At 34.0% G+C, this 18,766-nt stretch overlaps 2 protein-coding genes across 2 annotated transcripts in view; one reads left to right on the top strand and one right to left on the bottom strand.

Moving 5' to 3' along the window:
• LOC112689733 overlaps window positions 1–18,766 on the top strand; it is a gene marked incomplete in the record, with an annotated part of 415,778 nt that overhangs the window by 307,916 nt on the left and 89,096 nt on the right.
• LOC112689734 lies at window positions 260–14,335 on the bottom strand. The gene is made up of 3 exons (XM_025563561.1): window positions 14,081–14,335; window positions 4,825–5,025; window positions 260–1,154 (listed from the first exon to the last, which is right to left on the bottom strand). Exons 1-3 carry the CDS (start codon window positions 14,208–14,210, stop codon window positions 880–882), a joined length of 606 nt encoding a protein of 201 aa, XP_025419346.1. The 5' UTR covers window positions 14,211–14,335; the 3' UTR covers window positions 260–879.

The following is an 18,766-nucleotide window of genomic DNA, read 5'->3' as shown; positions in this document are numbered from 1 at the left end:
TAATCGATGCACCAACCATGCTGTCGGATCCAGTAGTTAATGTGTTACGTGGCTCGACTGTTTCCGAAACGATCCAAACGTACAGCCAATATGAAAAGTCGTGCGAGCCACTGTGAATCACAAACTATTGTTATAAGTTTTAGTCGTGTGTACGTACCGACGAATGTTTTTAAACAGTAATACATTTTTACATTCACAACGGACTGACAAATGTTACGATGAAAGAAGTACAAGACCAATGCATAAATGTATAAGTATTTTATTACAATATTACAAGATATATACGATGCATTACGATTATTGTTTAACCATGTCGCGTAAGCACGTCTCGCCCGCGTTTAACAATATTCCGTCGGTGCACGAGGAGAATTGTGACAAATTGACAAAGGACCATGTGAACAAAACAATAAAAAGGACGGTAATAATAAAAAAAACAAATGACAAATTGGGCGTGTGTACGGATATAATTCAACGAGCTAGCCCGCGAAGTGTACATTATTAAAATTCGAGTTTTCGTAAGATAAAATAATAAAATAAAAACAAAAAACCGAACGACATTGGTGTGAAACTATTGTTGGTGGAATAATAGACGTGTGCGAGCGTTTTATCATAAATTATTAGTATAAATAGTTCGTTTTCCGCTTTATTTTATTTTCCCTGTTTGCACCGACGACGTATGTGATTGTAAATACATGCAATATTATAATAACTTGACATAGTAATATTTATTGTTGTATTAATTTTTAAACGATAATGTTAATATATTTATTTAAGTATAATTGTAAGATGAATTGTAATTTGTAAGAATTTCGCATGCGGTGCGAAACTACAACTAAGTTCTCTAAATGTCTCATATTTAGTTAATTATAAGTTGAATTTTCATTGGAGATGGGGGGGGACTTTAACTGTTTGCAATTCAGTAACTGGATAACTCTTCGTAGTTTGTCCGGCCGGAGTTGGCGGTACGGTCTGCTGGCGCACTCTGACCTGCTTGAGGGGGTTCAGTGGTCCCACTCTGGGGGGACAACACTTGACGTTGTACGCATGGCAATGTCTACTTACGGCCATAGCTAGATCCGGGTCTGTGAAGTGACGACAGTATTCCTCCATCATGCAAATTCCCGGTTGACCGGTACTGATGGGACATTTTTCGCCTGAAAATAAACAATACTACAGCATAAATTGCGATTCATAACATAGCGCTCGATTCAGTAACGATACGAAATCGATACGTGGTATACAGATGAAGAAATAAATCTTATATCAAACGCGTGTCGCATGAGGAATCGGCCTCAAATATTCTCCAAGTCTATCCCTCCCACCCCGCCCTCTTTCCGAGCCGATCACCATTCGTAACTGAGGAAGAGAAAAAATGATTGGCTCTGTACACCACAACAATGACGGTTCACACACGATTTATACTTAAATAGGTAAGTTAAAAAAAAAATAATAAAAAAATTGTTTAATCCCAGTCTCTTTCGATGAAACTTAGAGAATACAAATTTAAAGTAAACAAAATCATCGGAGCGCTGTATTACAACGTTTTAGTGTCTACCGAAAAGAAGTTACCGGAGAAGCGGCCGCATATCGCCGGACTGCGAACATTCTGATCGCCAGGAAACTTATTGTACCGATGAGAAAATATGTACACCCTTGTATGCCGATCTATTTTGTGAATTTAAGTTCACCAAATCGAAATGAGTTCAAAATCTGATCCAAAAAGCTTTTATACGTATCTTTACTACATTATTTTACTATTTATATACACTGCTCAACACATACTTTACACCCGACGTTTGAATGTATTACAGTCGTTATAAATGGTTTTCCACTACAAAGAGCATTCCGCATTTTATTTTTTACACTTTTAGATCCTTCGGGAAAGTGTCAGCAAACTTAAAAATGATTTCAAGTGCAGCAAGTACGTTTGAAAAACTATGAAAGTATTACTCATGAGTACCTTTACCCAGTGCCATTAATTAAATTTGGAAAACTCTTGAATTCAAACTAACCACAAAAAGCTTATTCAGGGATAGGTACACATTTCATAATATTGGGACGATCGTTTTCTAATATTTATGCACGTTATATTTCGAATGTTAATTAGAATTTGTAAACTGTCTATATGTTCGAATTCGATTTATCATACAATACTTTACTAGTATTGTACGTATTAAATAATTGTGCGACGAATTAATGGTTAAGAAAATAGAACAGTGAATAATATACCCGAAGTGGAAAACGTTGTAAAGTAAATTTATTTTGTTTTTATATTAAATACGAATCGTCAGTAATTTTTGACTCGAAGTGTATCGGACTGTTCGGTTTTCAGCGGTATTACGAGTTTTCGAAATGACTGCGAGAGATGTGTGCGTTTTATTGTGAAATCAAACAGCAAACCGATGAATAATACTTGACAGTTCGGGATTAATATGTGTTTTATATACTTATCCGTCACTGGGACGGGCCTAGCCGCTGTGACCTTGTCCTTCCTCATACCGATAAAAAAATTACCGGTCGACGAAAGTTCCATTTTATCATAGCGACTTGGTGAAATATTTATTGGCGGCAGAGCTGCCCTGTTTGATTGCACACCGTGAAATACGCAAAAAGTGGGAAGTATAGGTTCTTAGTTCACTCGACGTGTAAAAACGCATTGACTAGTCTTGGCGCGTTAATATCGCATTGACTAAATGTGATATGTAACTATAATAATAATAACAATTATGAAACTATATCATATTTACGTTGAATGTCTTTATTGTTATTTAACCTCTTCTCCAATATCCATCACCATCAATCTTAATAGTAACACTACGTTTAAGCGCAAGTACATAATATATATTTTATTTGTTATTTTCTCTACTAGAAACCTGTATTTTTTCTACTGTATTTTCTCGCTACACAACACATTTATTTCATAAAGACTTGTCACGTACATCGGCGGCGCAACTGCTACACAACACCAGAAAATGTATCACACTAGCATAATATCGATGGTGTTTTTTATATGTTTATGTATATGTTTTTTAAGGGCGTATACCACACAATTGAAATTTTTCATGAGGAACAAAATAGTATTTTTAAAAACGATGTCGTTGAAATCAGCCGATCTTGGACTTACCGTCAATATCATTTATAATATAAATGATAGATATTATCTATACTACTTAAATTATCAATACCAATTGCATTAAAAAAATGTTCAGTTTTAATTGAATCTTTTATGATTGTTAAAGATGTAATAATTAAATTTAATATATTTTTACTTCTTGGCGAGTACGCCAAGTTTAAATTAAAATATCAACATTAATTTAAAATCTAAAAACTTAAACAAAATACAAATATATTATATATTAATTGTGATATGTACATAGTCATTAATATTATAATTATTATTTTAAAACAATGTATTATTGATAACGATTAATAGTGATTATTTTGTATGATTTTCGTTCCAAATTACTATCAATTAAATAATGAAATAAACTATTATCAATTATTGATCAACTAAAGTTTAGTTAACTGTTGCATAATTATATATTTAATAATAAAAATACAATTTTAAATTTAAAAAAAAAACGCGAAAATTCAAGTGGTATTTGTTTATTTGTATTATAGGTTTATTTGAGAAAATCATCATTAATTCTTGTGGCAAATACCCTTTTAACATTTTCTGTATGAATATATTTTTTTTTCCTTTTATAGCTTTTGGATTTCTTACAACTGATATACAGTGAATAATCCTCAATATTTTTAATTGCCATTTTTACAGATTATGCTCCTATTTTCTCTGAAACTTTTAATACCAAAAACTAATTTTTCGATTTTTTGTTGTTTACGCACTTTTAACAAAACACCATCGTTATGTTAATTTCACTGCTATGAACATTATTATTATTAATACGTGTATAGGGGATCAGAACGTGCTCTACATTTAATGTTTTCAAAGCAAATCAGCTAAATAATAATTCATCCAATGTTACACATTTTCATTTAGATTTTCAACAAATTTGACAAACATTTTAATTTAATAATATTTTATCTAAATGTTCATCGTTACGATCGAAGGAAATGAAATATAGTTACGTGTAATTAACGTAATTCGGAAAATATGAACAATGTGCCGCGGCTTCATTATGGACAATATATCAAGTTTATCACATACACCTTTCAACGCGTTAAAAGCAGTGGCGTAAAAATCGAGAAGGAAGCAAAATGAGCAAAAGCCGCGTGCTCAGAGCTAAAAGAGGGCCTCAGAAATTTATTAAATATTCGTAATAATGGTATAAATTAAAGGTAAAAAAAAGTATTATTTAAAACTATATATTTTTGTTAATAAAAATGTATTTAAAATGCAATTCAATTTACAAATCTTATTTTTTTATTTAATACCCTAACTTCTCAGTCCTTAATAAAAATATGAATTTTAAAATCATGTAACTAACTGTCACTTATTACTATAGCAAACCTATTAATCTGTTTTATATCTTAAATAAACTATAATAAATTATTAACACATTAATTAAGCAAACAAAAAATTCCTTAGTAGAATTATTTTTTATATTGAAACTCAACTTTTTTTTTCATATAAGTGGCCAATTTTAATTGTTATAATTAAAACACGTATTATTTTTTCGCCGCAAAAGAATGGTATTGGGTCAAATATTCTCTGTAAATAATAATACAGGAACTAATGACACTAGTTGTGCTACTCATTCAATTGATTCCAAACGAATCGCATCGGAAAAATCTCAACAAAAATGAAAAGTTTTTTGCATTACAAAATTACTTCCCAGAAAAAATGTTGGGAAAAGTACCTACCACATATTTCTTCGCATTCATCTTTTGTCAGCGGAAGATCTAAGTTTTCTTCGCAGTGTCTGATTCCACCGGGAGAAAACATGGGACGGCAAGACTTGAACGGTGCATGATAGAACCACCCTGATAAGGTGTAGTTAAAAATAGGATACAATGAAACTTTGCATCTGCTTATGTGCATATTAAAATAATGACACCTTGGATCTGTAAAAATAAAACAAAACCAATTATTTTCATTTGATTATAGTGTAGTAATTAATAATATGTAAATACATGTGATATGAGTCTGTGTACTTTTAGATCGAACCCCGATTTCTATTATATTTTAAATTATACATAAAAAATCTCGATGAATTATAAAAGTCAAAACGATAGTAACGACCTTTGTCACCTTTGCCACTTAAGTGTGCGCCACAAAGCAACTATGTAATAATTAATCGTTATCATTATATTTACAAAACACATATTAAGTGATATTATTCAAAATTGGTTATGTGGGATTAAACTTACAACATGTATCGACGTAAAATTTAACATCCAACATTGCTATGTACGGGTATAAATGAATTGGAAAGTTAAGTTCCTAATTACAACTATAGGTATACTACTCTTGGACTAATTAATAATTATTTAAATTATTAATTATACGTAGATAATGTATGTAAAAGGTGATAACAGTTTTGAAAAAAAATGATTTTGGTAAACGCAAAAGAAAAGAATCAAAACGAATATCATTTGTATTCTAAAACTGATTGTCCTACGTCAAATACATACACAGTTGAGTCACGTTAACTTGAAAAATTTGACAACTCGAATTTTTCCCTTTATTTCCCTTAATATTCCTGTAATATTCGATATAATTTTAGTCTCATTATCTTGAGTATAAAATTATGACAAATTGCATAGTTGAAGTGTATCTGGGTGTTTCTACAAACAACAGTCAATTGCTTCAAAGAAATTTGTCTTTTATACTTGAAACAATAAGCAAATTATTAGATTTTATTAATTAATAGCCGAAACATAAAAAATTATTTTTTACCATATACAGTAAATAATAATTATAACATCATTGTTCTTTTTTTAGTTTTTTATAGTATATATTTGTCATAATATTTTTATTCTTATTTTATTTTTTAGTGTAATTTTATTAAATAAAACAACATGATAAATAAAACAATTTAAATTATACTTCACTATGTAACCCAAAATATTGAATTAATTTTAATAAATTTGAGTTTGGTATTTCGAAGCGATTCTTATCCCCCTTCAAGTTTGAGTTAAACACGACTCAACTATATCGCCCATCAGTATATATATATATATAAAATTCCACAAATGAGTATTACATCCGGTGACAGTTTTATTACTTGGGGATGTTTTTGAATACATATACATATATACATTATTGGTTTTATTTTCGTAATTGTTTTCGGAAGAGGAACCAGCGAAAGTACACTTTTTAAGCCGGATTTTTGCCGCATTTAATCCTTGAATCAAAACGTTTGTGTATAATGTATACCGTTAGACGTAAGCCTAATGTTTCCGCTGAAATCTACGTCGAGTGTAATTTATTGTCTATACATTTCCCTCGCATCCGTTACCGCCTGTCTACTCTAAATTCTGTTTCTAACCAAATATTATGTGCAGTGGCTGTTAAAAAAAAATTAAATTAAATAAAATATCGCAAATAATTTAACTGTAAAAAGATTAAATAAATATCAAAAATTGCCATTCTGGGAGACGAGAACGCGAATACGTATTCAGATGACCTTAAAATATTAAATTTGGAACAATACATAATGCACGAATATACGTAGACAAACCCTCGGGAACTCGGACCTTTGTACATTTTTTCGATTCCATAAATATTATTCAGACGTATTATATACATTATACATTTCATTTTAGAAATTCCTATTAATAATACATAATACGATATAATATACTATTATTCATTGTACACGAACACTAAATTACGGATGCAAAATATACATATAATATTTTACCGAGCAACAAATATTTTGATGAAATATTATTCGTATTATCGGTACATAAACTATTATATATATATATTATATATATATTATATTATATATTTATACATCATAGTTTATCGTACGATTAGATTGTAAGAAAATAAAAAGAAAAAATTTTAAAAAATTGCTTTGTTCGTTCTCTTCTACAAAATAAAAATAAACTATCCGTTCGGTCAAATGACAACTTTTGAAGCCAAAATTAGTTTTAACGAGTTAGTAGTGGTCATGCATACGTTTGCAAAAACGGTAGTTTGATAACTAATAAATGTTCGGCGAAAACGGACACGACGGAACATATGAACCGAACGCGTCTTAGCTCGATCGTCGCAAACAAACGGCGGAGTTGCCGTCATCTTGAGCTGCCGGTTGACCATCCGTCGGAGTGAACCCAAATACAATAATAATAATAACAATAATAGTGTTCGTCGTAAGCCGCGAGAATCCGTAAAACGCAATATTATGCGTTATTTTATCTACAAGTGGCGGGACCGACGACCGCGGACGGGCCAAAAGTCATTTCGATCCGTCTGATCCGGCAGCGGCGCGTTATCGCCGCGGCATGGGCAACGACGGGGAGACCTGCAGGACGTAAATCAAAAAGGGTGCGAGTTATTTTACTTCTTTGCCGACACTATCGTTTCGAAGGACATTCGAGACGTCCATAAAATTGGTCCATAAAATACGAAAACGTAAGTGAACGTGCTTGTAGGTATATATTTATACATCGGTTGCCGTGGCGCGGCGGCGGAAGACCATTAAAACTTTAATGTTTCAAAAGACTACGGGAGCTTCTTAACTCCCAAAAGCCTTTTTTTTTCTTTTTTTTCGTTCCTCGCCTGCCCTGTTCTCTACGCTAAGGTCGTCCCGGCACTCTTCTTTTTACCGCACCAAATATATTTATACGTGTGCGTGCGTACTTGTGTGTGCTGGCGCTCGCGCGCGCGTGTGTGTGTGTACTTTTCTTTACGCATACCTGCTGTACACGCGGGCGCACGGAGATATAAAACGATGGCGGACGCGCTCTTATATTGCTCACCATATTATATCTACCACTCGAAACCTTCCCCGCTGACTTGCTCCGAAAGTTAATTCACTTGAATAATAATGTAATTCTATACACACAAACACATTGCGGTGGGTTCGTCGCGGTTTTTTCGGCGGTTGTTCGTTTAATCGAGAACCAGGTGCGGTAAAAAAAAAAAAAACTCAAAAAGTCCGCGTTTGGTTTCTTTCGACGAATACACATTTTTTATTATTATTATTATTATTATTATTGTTGTTGTTATTATTATTATTACTATACTCCGTATCCGATCCAATTTGGCAACAATATAAATACATATGTATACGCTCTTGATAAAATATTTCATGATAGCGTTTCACACATAAATAAACGAACTTTTTCACCGAGTATTTTGTTAGAATAATTCTTATCCGTATTCGAACATAATTTTAGTAATGTGTTTCGACCATGAACTGATGACGCGTTGAGATATAAGTCATTCGTTATCTTTTACGTCACATGCGTTCGATAGATAATATAGTTTTCAGTTGACCGTGACTCTATGCAACACTCCTCACGCGCGAAACAAAATATTTTTCATAACAATAATAAAACCGACAAGACGCAATGATATCACGTGCACCCGAGATCATTATCGTTAGAACCAAAACGTTATAAAACATTATAAATCGCGCTGCATATTACCTGTGTACTAATAACACGTACAGTACGCTACTGTATACTGCGGTATCGGAGAACCGAAACGGAAACCGTGTGAACATTGTGCTAAACCATTGGTTGTCGTGCGATTGTAATGTTAACGTTATTTTATCGTACCTATTACAATATTACAGCGGTGTACTCGTAACGGAATTTCGGAAATGCTATGGCGGGAATTCGCGAGGTTTCGATTTCCATACATACGTGTACAACGATTATTGCGATCGTAAAAGACTACGAGCTGGTGGTGCACACACTACGCGTCTTGTAATATGCATAGAGACTACTCGTGACGAATAAAAAAATACAAATTAAAACAAACACGGCGGACCGCATTGACGCGTTATTGTTGTTATTGTATTGTTTACAGCACGTGCAGTGTTTGTCGGCGGTTTAGCGAATGAATGTTGCTGTAAATAATCGTTTTTATTCACCGTTGCAGTGCACCGACCGCTGCGTATTTTCAGCTAATTGTAATTTTTTTACAGGGCTGCCGTCATGTTATGATGTATTCTGGGTTTGTCACATGTGGTTTATAGTCGTATGTACGATTAAAAAATGTTTTTTTTTTTTTGTTTTCATAAATTAACTATAATGCGAATATTAAGAAACTATAAATCATATATGTATATATATATATATATATATATATATATAAAGGAATATTATTATTTTCCAGTAATTTATAATGAACACATTGTCAAAAAAAAATTAAAAAAGTTACACAACCAAACGATGTCGTTCTTTCAATTCGCTTTATTATCCTAAGCATTTTACAAACTACATGGAATATGAAGTGAGTTCTAAAATATTTCGTTTAAATGTATTGCGTATTACATGACTGTATACAAAATAATTATATCTGTACATATACACCACGAAAAATATTCTTCTAATATTTTTCTTTTTTTCTTTCGACCATCCAGTTAGTACGTACGTGTGTCTTGTTATCAAAATATATTTGAGTAAAAACTGTTTTACTCATTGATAAAAAATATTAACAAAAATATACATAAACGACAGAATAAATTAAAAGCATTAAACTCGGATGTAAAAATACGTGTTGTTAAATTTAATTATAATCAAAAACGGATATTTTTCGAATCAGTTGTTAAGAAGGGACTTGGGGAGAATCTTCATACCGATATCAATCGGCAATAAACGTGCATACAACTACGTAAAACAGGGAATTCTTCCACATCTGTGAAAATGTCCGAATTGAAACGAACGTACATAGATAATATAACGTTAGACGAATAAAATGATTACATGTTATTGAATCGTTGATGCTTCGGTACGGAAATGAACGCAGGACCACCAATAGTCGTCGTTCGCTAAACGCACAGTTTTCATCTGCGGCAAATTCCCAAGCCAATAGCTTCACGAGTGGGCGGGATACTTTGATAATTTCCCCGGGGACTATTTTTCGATTAGGCACTGTTACTAGAATAATACTCCCGTACGGTCGTCGGGAAGGAGAGGAAAAAAATAAAAATAAAATGGAAAAATTATGCTCGCGTATATATGTGTAATAATAATATGTACGCACGCGCGTAGTTGAACGCGCCAAAGACCGACCACGTAGGGAAACCGTCGGCAACCCGTACGCAGTGTGGTCTCACCGATCGTCGGGGTGGATTGATCGTACGGATTCGTAAAGAACGTTTAACCGCACGCGTTTTAATTGGTTCGAAGATGTTTGGCTCGCGAAGATATAGACCGTACGAGTCAACGGTAGAACAGTAATAATCGTAACGATATTATGGCGCGGGCAACATTTTGGAAATACAAAAAAACCGTCACGAGGGGTGTACTCTACGTCGGATTCATCATGCTTCCGCAGCGTATGCACACGTTTCCTGGGCGAAGACACGAGATCTTGGTACACCGTTTCCGAACAGTCTCGACGATTGATCGAAACAGTTCATCGTCCGTTGACGCTGCAGTGAGGAGTTCGAACGGGGTGCGAACGAGCGTGACATCGTTAGACGTTTCTCGCATTTCCGGCACTGCGTTTATGTGCATGCGACACGGTTAAATCGTATAAAATGATCGTTCGTCGTTATATTTCCGACCCAATCAAACGAAACGTGTACGTTGGTGCAGTGTTGCGTGCCAGCGATTGTCTGATGCAAATAAAACGCATACGATACGGAACACGTAATATATTACGGTGATGTTATCGCGGAGGAAAAAGAAAAAAAATAAATTGCGCGACGTTACAACACGCAGCAATGCGACGATGGTAGGACGCGTGTGGGATGGACGAAAGACATGCGGTATGATAACATTTTCTAGGACGCGATGCCGGGCCAGGACGCGTCGTGTTCGAGTGCTTTCGAAGATTTGGCGAACGTCTCCCGAGCGAGCAATTAACGTGCCCGTGTGTAAGTGCGCGTTCTTCATAACACGTGCAATACGCGGACGGTGCAAGAGCAAATTGAGTGCCCTATCTAAACGATCCCGGAGGGGTTCGGGGTTTTTCAAAAGTTTTTGATTTCTCTCGAACGCGTTCGTCCCTACGACCGAACGGGGACAGATGTTGCATATTTATTGTGCGACACACGTTTTCGGCGCAGTGGCGTGTTTCGATCGAAAATTTAAGAATTCTTCGCAGTTGAAAACACCAAAGACAAGCGGCCGATAAACACACGGCGCGCAGGTTTCTTCCTCGTACCATTTTTTGTTATTTTTTTTTTTATATTTATAAAGAATTCATTTTTCAAAATATACTTACACGACCAGTGTTGATGTCAAACAAATTAAAACATGCAAATAACGGACAGCCAAATAGTTTTACGTGGATTTAGGAAGAGTCGAAATATATTCAAGTAATGTTTTACTCTCATTAACAAACATTTTTTTTTTATAAAAGTAAATCAAAAAAACCCAATCCGATGACGGGTTGCAATACTTATTTAATGGTATAGTTCGACAAGATTCATAATAACCAGTTCACTGCTAAAATTGTATTTTCTACCGGTTGATTTTTTTTCGCACGTTCATCGTCGTTCTCGGTACGAGAGAATACGATATTTTATAGTCATCGAATTACATTCGATCGACCACCCGGTGTAGACGAAATCGGACTGCCAACGATATAGGAAATGGTCGTTACGGTGCGTCTCGTACATTAGAAGAAAAATTGAAATTGCGAACATTTTTGCTCCCTCCCGCCGCCGGTGATATTCAAATCCGTGCACCGCCCATCTAATCCCGGCACAACCGTCCGCACGGTCGTCAACAAACCGTTTCGCGTCAACGCGCGCCTACCTGTTGTGCGTTCGCCCGCGAAATCGGCGCGAAACGTTTCGCGTCCAGCGCGACGTCCCGGTACAACAAATTACCGGTACGATCGACCGTGCTGCGGATTAACTACTTTAAATTACACGATAAACTTTACACCACCACCAGGGATGGAACCAGGAATTTTTACGCCCGGGGAAAATGTTAAAATTACGTACCATCGTGGACCAAGAATAAAATACCCTTCCCTACATTTTTTTTTTAATAATTAGCATACAATCATACTTATAGAGTTTTAAGCACATTATGACTAATAAAGTTAAAAATATCAAACTAGCAGTCAATCGTAGATTTTTATTTACTATGAAAATTACACCCTCTACAATTTTACGTCCGGGGACGAAACCCCGTCTTCCTCTCCCTATTTCCACCCAAGATCACCACCACCCTCCCGTCCGATGGTTAGCATGCCGCAGCTGACCGCATACCTGGTTCGTACGTACGCGTGTACCATGTCGTGCACCGTGCTGGCGCGTTATTACAACGTAACGCACAAAATCCGGTACGAGAGTCACGTGCGTGTGTCGAGGAAAACGTAAAACGAAATATTTCAAACCGCGCGGTGGCGTCGTTAACACGTGTTTAAATGTAATACTGTTCGGCCTGACCGAATCGATCTGCTGTACGCAGTGATACTATGTACACGGTTCCGCGATCGGTTAAACGCACGATACAAGAATTTATTCAACCGCTATTGCTCGGCTATTAGTTTTTGGGTTCTGTTAATGTTACGAATTACTCGGTCTCGTACGGCACATGTTTCAGTATTTAATTTTCCAACAATATTGATAGAGAAAAAAATTGTCGGTATAACGAACCGCACAATGGTCATATATTTCAACGGTAATCATTAAACCCAACGCAAAACATATTTCTTAAACAACCGAAAAGTTAAAAAATTTATATCTCAAAACTGTTTTAAAAATGCGGTTTTCCAAGAATGGAAACCCTATATCGAATTTCAAGTTCATACGTTTTATCGTTTTCGAGATGTAGCAATTAGTGGTAATCAAATCTTATGTAATTCTTAGATTATACCTATTTTATAATATATGATTCAATAAATTTTTTTTGGAAAACATTCGGATTGTTTAATTTTTGATGAGCTGAAAATGCAGTACAGTGTTTGTGCATACAAATATGCGAATTAAAAGAATCGACAGTATATGCAGAGCTTAGCGAAAAGTCTATGGCTGCCGCGGGAAAAATGTATGTCTGTACCGCGAATGTTTACCGGGCAAAATAACTGACAGTCGGATAGCCGCATTTGGCATACGCGATTATCAACTAATCCGTTTCGCGCGCCGAGATATATATTATAATAAGATGTATAAAATTACTGTCATTTTTTTCAAATCTTAAAATTCGAAAACGCACTATAACACTGATGTTACTCATATAATAACAATATTTAGGCACTTTAGATGAATTAAACGTAATGTTTACAAGCAGGGCTCGCACTGTATAGCAATAAAAATTACCGAATGCACTAAAACCAAAATCTAAGAAATAAGCAAAACAAAAAACATTTTCTTATGATGACTTTTTCATTGTTAACAATTTAAAATAATTTACATTAAATAATTATTTAAAAGTTAGTAAATTAAAAAAAAAAATATCGAAGTAAGAAAAAAAAGTTTTGTATATTCTATAACTAACAGCATTTATTTAATAATAATATATAATTATTTATCACATAACTTTACTCAAAAATTTAAATTTAAATTTGAAGATTCGTAAAAAACATGAAATACATCAAATACAACGCAAACAGGCAAAATATAGAACCAAAACAGGAAAAAGAGTATTGTAAATGTAAAATTCTAAAAATATACGAAAACATGCAGTATAAAAATTTAGGTTTGAAATCTTTGTTACAAATTAGTAGCTCTTTTTATCAGTATCCTAAAATAAATCAAATACTATAGAACTCGATTTTTCAAAAAATAAATAGTAAATATGGTGAAAAAAATCGATTTTTTTTAATCAGCTCCTAAAAATAAGAAAACGTACAAGAATACTGATATGATACTGTGCTTTATATTGTAGTATATAAATACCGGTGATGTTTAAAACGTCACAATTATAAGTGAGAGAAAAATCGAAGAACGACGGTAGAAATTGGAAATCAATCTATAGCTCCAAATCCCAGTCGCAGCGACAATATATAAAATAATAATACTGGAATATTCACCTTTTCCTGGTTGAAGATTATCAAATACGTTGTACTCGCGGGTGAAAACGCCGGTGCACATGACCAAGACTAACGCGACGGTTATCATCATATGTTGTAGAATGGCATCGGTGTTTTTTGAAGACGTCATGATGTCGTACTGAAGTCGAAGTTTTCTGCGGTTTTGTACTTAATAGGTCGGTGCTGATCGAAGTATTTCTCTTGATCGAGTGTGTTTGAATCGTGGTCACCGGTCCCTCTTATATATAAATACGGTGCGTATGTGTGCGTATGTATGGGCGCGCACGTGTGTGTGTGTGTGTGTGTGTATTAGTGTATTAATGTGAGTGAACGCGAGTGGGTACAACGATTATGTATATACGCATGTGTTTGTGTAAACAAGCTCTAACGCTCGCCTTTGGTAAATGGTAGGGCGTTGTTAATTGCTATTCGGTCTTTGTACGTCCGATAAGAGACAGAGAGAGTGAACCGGAGTGAGTTGGAGAGACAGAGAGTGAGAGTCGTAACGACGCGTACGGATTGAATAATATTATTATTATTATTATGATTATTATTATTGTTAATGCTTTGATAAACGGACATCGTAATGCTGTTATAATCTCGTCGTCCCAGGTAGTAGTGGTTATTTACCTTATTTTGTATTATCTATCGTTTTTTTTTTTTCTTACCGCACGTATATGCAACGCTGGAATCCGGGTCCAAAGGTGAACACCATAACGCACGTCTCCGTTACCGACGAAATCGATAAACAAAAATATGTAACATTGTAATGCGATTTACCTCCAATTATTAACATATTATCGTTCATTATTTAACATATTTCCGTCTAAGGAGTGGACGTGCTGCACACGGGCTTTTGATAATACATATTATTTAATTCCAATCGTTGAATATCGATTTAGTTTCGATACGAATTATTGTAACACTAACCGAATTCCTTATTACGCTGCCCTTCACCAGCAGTGCCAAGGTGACCGAATCGTCGTAATATTATTATCAAACCGGAATGGTCGCGTGACCCCACACGAAGGTCCGTTTTTTTTTAATATTACAAAACAGATTTTTTTTTTCGGTTAAAATATTTTCTTCTCACGAATGGTAATTGTTTTATTTAACACGATGTTAATTAACATTTAAATATAAATATACACGTACAAGAAAAAAAGAAATAAATACAATTTATACGGTAAACACGTCCAAGTCCTTTTTGGTTTCTGACACGCGCCTATCCGTCTCTTTTGGGAAATACATCACCGAGTAAACGCGTTCATCACTATTATTTATTCGTATATATATATATACGTATGTTTATGTGTGTGTATGTGTGTAAGTGACAAGAACGGATTTTTATTATTATTTATTACTATGTATAAATGTAATCTATTGTAGTATATATAATGTATATAATGGATTCCTACACTGAGCTATAGTTACATGGCTATAGTTCATATGAGGGGATTTTGTAGTATATTGACAAAATAATACTTATTTGAAATTATTAATGTATCACATAGAGTATAAAATATTGTTACCAATTTATATAATTAATTTAATATAATCCGTAGCTTGTTGCATGCGCCAATTCGTTAAATTAATTTTGAATGCATATTGCAGTCCGAAAAATCATGTAGTTCTATAGGTAAAACCGGTACCGTTTAAAAAATAACATTTCATTGAACTTAAAATAAATTAAACAGTACGAAAATCGATTCGTTGTTACAAAAACATAAAAAAAAATTATTCCGGTGGCGGAGTTAAATAATAGTGGTTAAATAATTACAATAATAATAATACGATGTCCTAAAACATGGCCATTGGAAAAACTATAAAATACATTGCACGATCCAAGGGTCGAAGGCCATAGGTTTCCTAAGCTTGAACTAGGCTCATTGATAAGTCGTTCGCCAGACATCTTACGCCCTGTTAAATTAGTGCAGAATTACGAACGGTGTATTATTTTATACGGTGTTTTTAGCGACCACGGTCCGTGATTGTGTTCCAGATGAACAATTCACAAATAAAACCTGGCTAGACCTAGCGAACCCACAGAATCACAAAGCCGACGACGATAACAGATGAACGGAATTATTGCGCCACGTCGCGAGACAGGACTTATTCGAAAATAGTCGAAGGAATTCACTAGAATAGGTCCTTGTTCTGCGGGATAATAATATGTACGGGCGTGGACCGATTCAAGATAATAAGTATAAATGCTCCGGCATTCCGGTTAAATGGCTACACTTAATTTACAAGAACTTCTTAAGTAATCAAAAATCTATTATCTACGTAAGGGTGTCCGCATTCAACTACGCTAAACGTGCATTCACAAACAATCAATTATTACTATTGTTGCATCGCAGAATTGTTAAGCCTTAGGCTAATTTTACCGTACATAGGTATTTTGGATCGAATTGGCTTAGTACTTTTCTAAAAAAAAATTTTTTTTTCTAAATAAAATATTATAAAATAAAATATTGTAACCCTAAAATATTTATTTTTTTTTTAAACTTGCCCCAAGGACTGTTGTTGTTTGCCTTTGATTTATGAACGGTCCCTCGCCTGCAGAACGTAATATTATACACATGTATTTAATAAAATACGCGTTTCTGCGAGTCGTTCCAAAGTTTGTATTACAGTCGGGCATCGTTGAGTATTCGAACGCATGCATCCGACGGTAAATCGTATCAAAAACGTTCGATCGGAACGGAAATATTTCGGAACGACCGTGCGCAGTCGACGGAAATGCATAGGTATTACGGGGTAAAAATAAACATAAAACCATCCCCCGAAACGTGTTATACGTGCGCACAACGCAATTTGTTGCGAATTTGTTTTCCGTGCGGCTGGGTTCGGCACACAGTACCGCACAGTACCGTGGTTATTATACCGGTACTCAGCTACACGGAATAATCATGCATAAATATATAATAATAATAATAATATGTCTGTAACGCAATATCGCGTACCGTGTACGCACCACGTAGACGTACAACGATAATATTTTTACGAATATTTTATCCATACGCGTTTCCTAACGCGCGCATAATCTATATAACATAACACGTGGTTGGCATATATTTCATAAAAACATACGTTTATGTACCATGTACGTGTACGTGTACGTGTGTGTGTGTGTGTGTGTGTACGTGTGGTGCGTGTGTGTGTGTGTGAGTGTGTAAATCAATGATATAAAATAAACCAAACGCTTTGGTCTTCATTATTCTCAATTTATATTTTATCATCATTATAACTATTCGGTGTCATTATTTTTTATCGCATCGTTATTACTATTTATTAATATTTTATTAATACCAGTAAATGATATCCAACATCCGGAACGGATAGGAACTTATAAGAGAAGATTTTCAGTACGCGGGTGCACGAAATACGACTGTGCATCTTTGGTCGCCACCGCGCAGTATTATAATATCGTATAGTGTTACGATAATAATAAATAATAACTAATGCGCAGACGAATATATGAAATGAACATATGAATATGTAACATATTATGTATGTAACACGTGCGTCTACCACTTCGTTGTCTTGGCCAATAATGTAAATGGTCACCTGTGTAATGTATTACTATAGTAATGTATTACTCGTGTATATTAACTTTTTATAAGTAGCGTTGCCGACGTTTTCGTGTGGTTATTATTATTATTATTTTTGTTATTACGTATGTCGTTCCCTATGTTCTATGACCTCGGGAGTTTATGTTCAATGCAAAGGAAAACTGTACAACGAGTCCAAAATTATAATAATAATAATAATATTTTTTACTAAAATAATTTCTAGAATAAATCCTGAACTTATATTTATTTTCAGGTTCTTTATTATTTTTTTTTTTTTATATAATAATCTTGTTTAAAAATATAGGTTTAACAATTTAAGGATTTCAAACCAATTCGATAAAAGATTAATTACTTACACACAAATTTTAGATCAAAATAAAAATGAAATAAAAGTTACAAATAAAAGTGAAAATTGGGAATGAAACAGGACTAAAAAAAGGAAACTAGCCGGAACCGCTGAATCTATGGTTATACAATTTAGCCAGTATTCTTGTTTCATGATATACTGACTCCCTAAGAATGTATTTCCCAAAACTAAACCCCTAAAAGTGTTAAAAGGTATTTAACATTGAAAATTTAATTTCTCAGTTATATTTTCAGAAAGAGAGTTATATAGGGTTTCAACATTATATTTGGTTGAATCCGAGCCTTTTCCGCTGAAACATTATTAATAAGGACATCATAGTTTTATAATATAGAGTAAGTTATAATTTAATGGGCAACATTTTATTTTATTATTTCTCTAATTAGAATTTTATTTTACAATTTGTATTCGAAATACTAAAATATACTAATTTCTGTCCAATTTCTTGTTGTTACAATACACTGGTAATCTAGGGTCAACACATCTAAAAGTAACCTGTAATATATAACTGATAAAATAAAAAGTTATACGTAGGTAACACAAAACACTGCACACAGGCAAAGCCAGGTTTTTCAGATAGTGTATATATATGATTAAAAAATAAATCATTAAATAAATATAAATTATAATATTATAAATTTAAAAACAGAAAATACCGTAATATGCCATCGTCGTCGTTATTTTTCGATGCTTAAATGTTTTTATTAAACATGATTAGATAAGTTGAATTAGTTGAATTAAACTTTT

This window comes from Sipha flava, unplaced genomic scaffold (assembly GCF_003268045.1).
Source record: "Sipha flava isolate LNK unplaced genomic scaffold, YSA_version1 46_pilon_pilon, whole genome shotgun sequence".
In the NCBI taxonomy this organism is placed as follows: domain Eukaryota; kingdom Metazoa; phylum Arthropoda; class Insecta; order Hemiptera; family Aphididae; genus Sipha; species Sipha flava.
The sequence above is the reverse complement of the archived record's forward strand: the minus strand, read 5'-3'. Positions and strand labels throughout refer to the sequence as shown.

Coding starts and splice junctions, on each gene's coding strand:
- LOC112689734 (XM_025563561.1), bottom strand. CDS start 14,210: ATGACGTCTTCAAAAAACACCGATGCCATTCTACAACATATGATGATA. Junction 5,026..14,080: donor TAATCTTCAACCAGGAAAAG/GTGAATATTCCA, acceptor TTATTTTTACAG/ATCCAAGGTGTCATTATTTT. Junction 1,155..4,824: donor TGAATGCGAAGAAATATGTG/GTAGGTACTTTT, acceptor GTTTATTTTCAG/GCGAAAAATGTCCCATCAGT.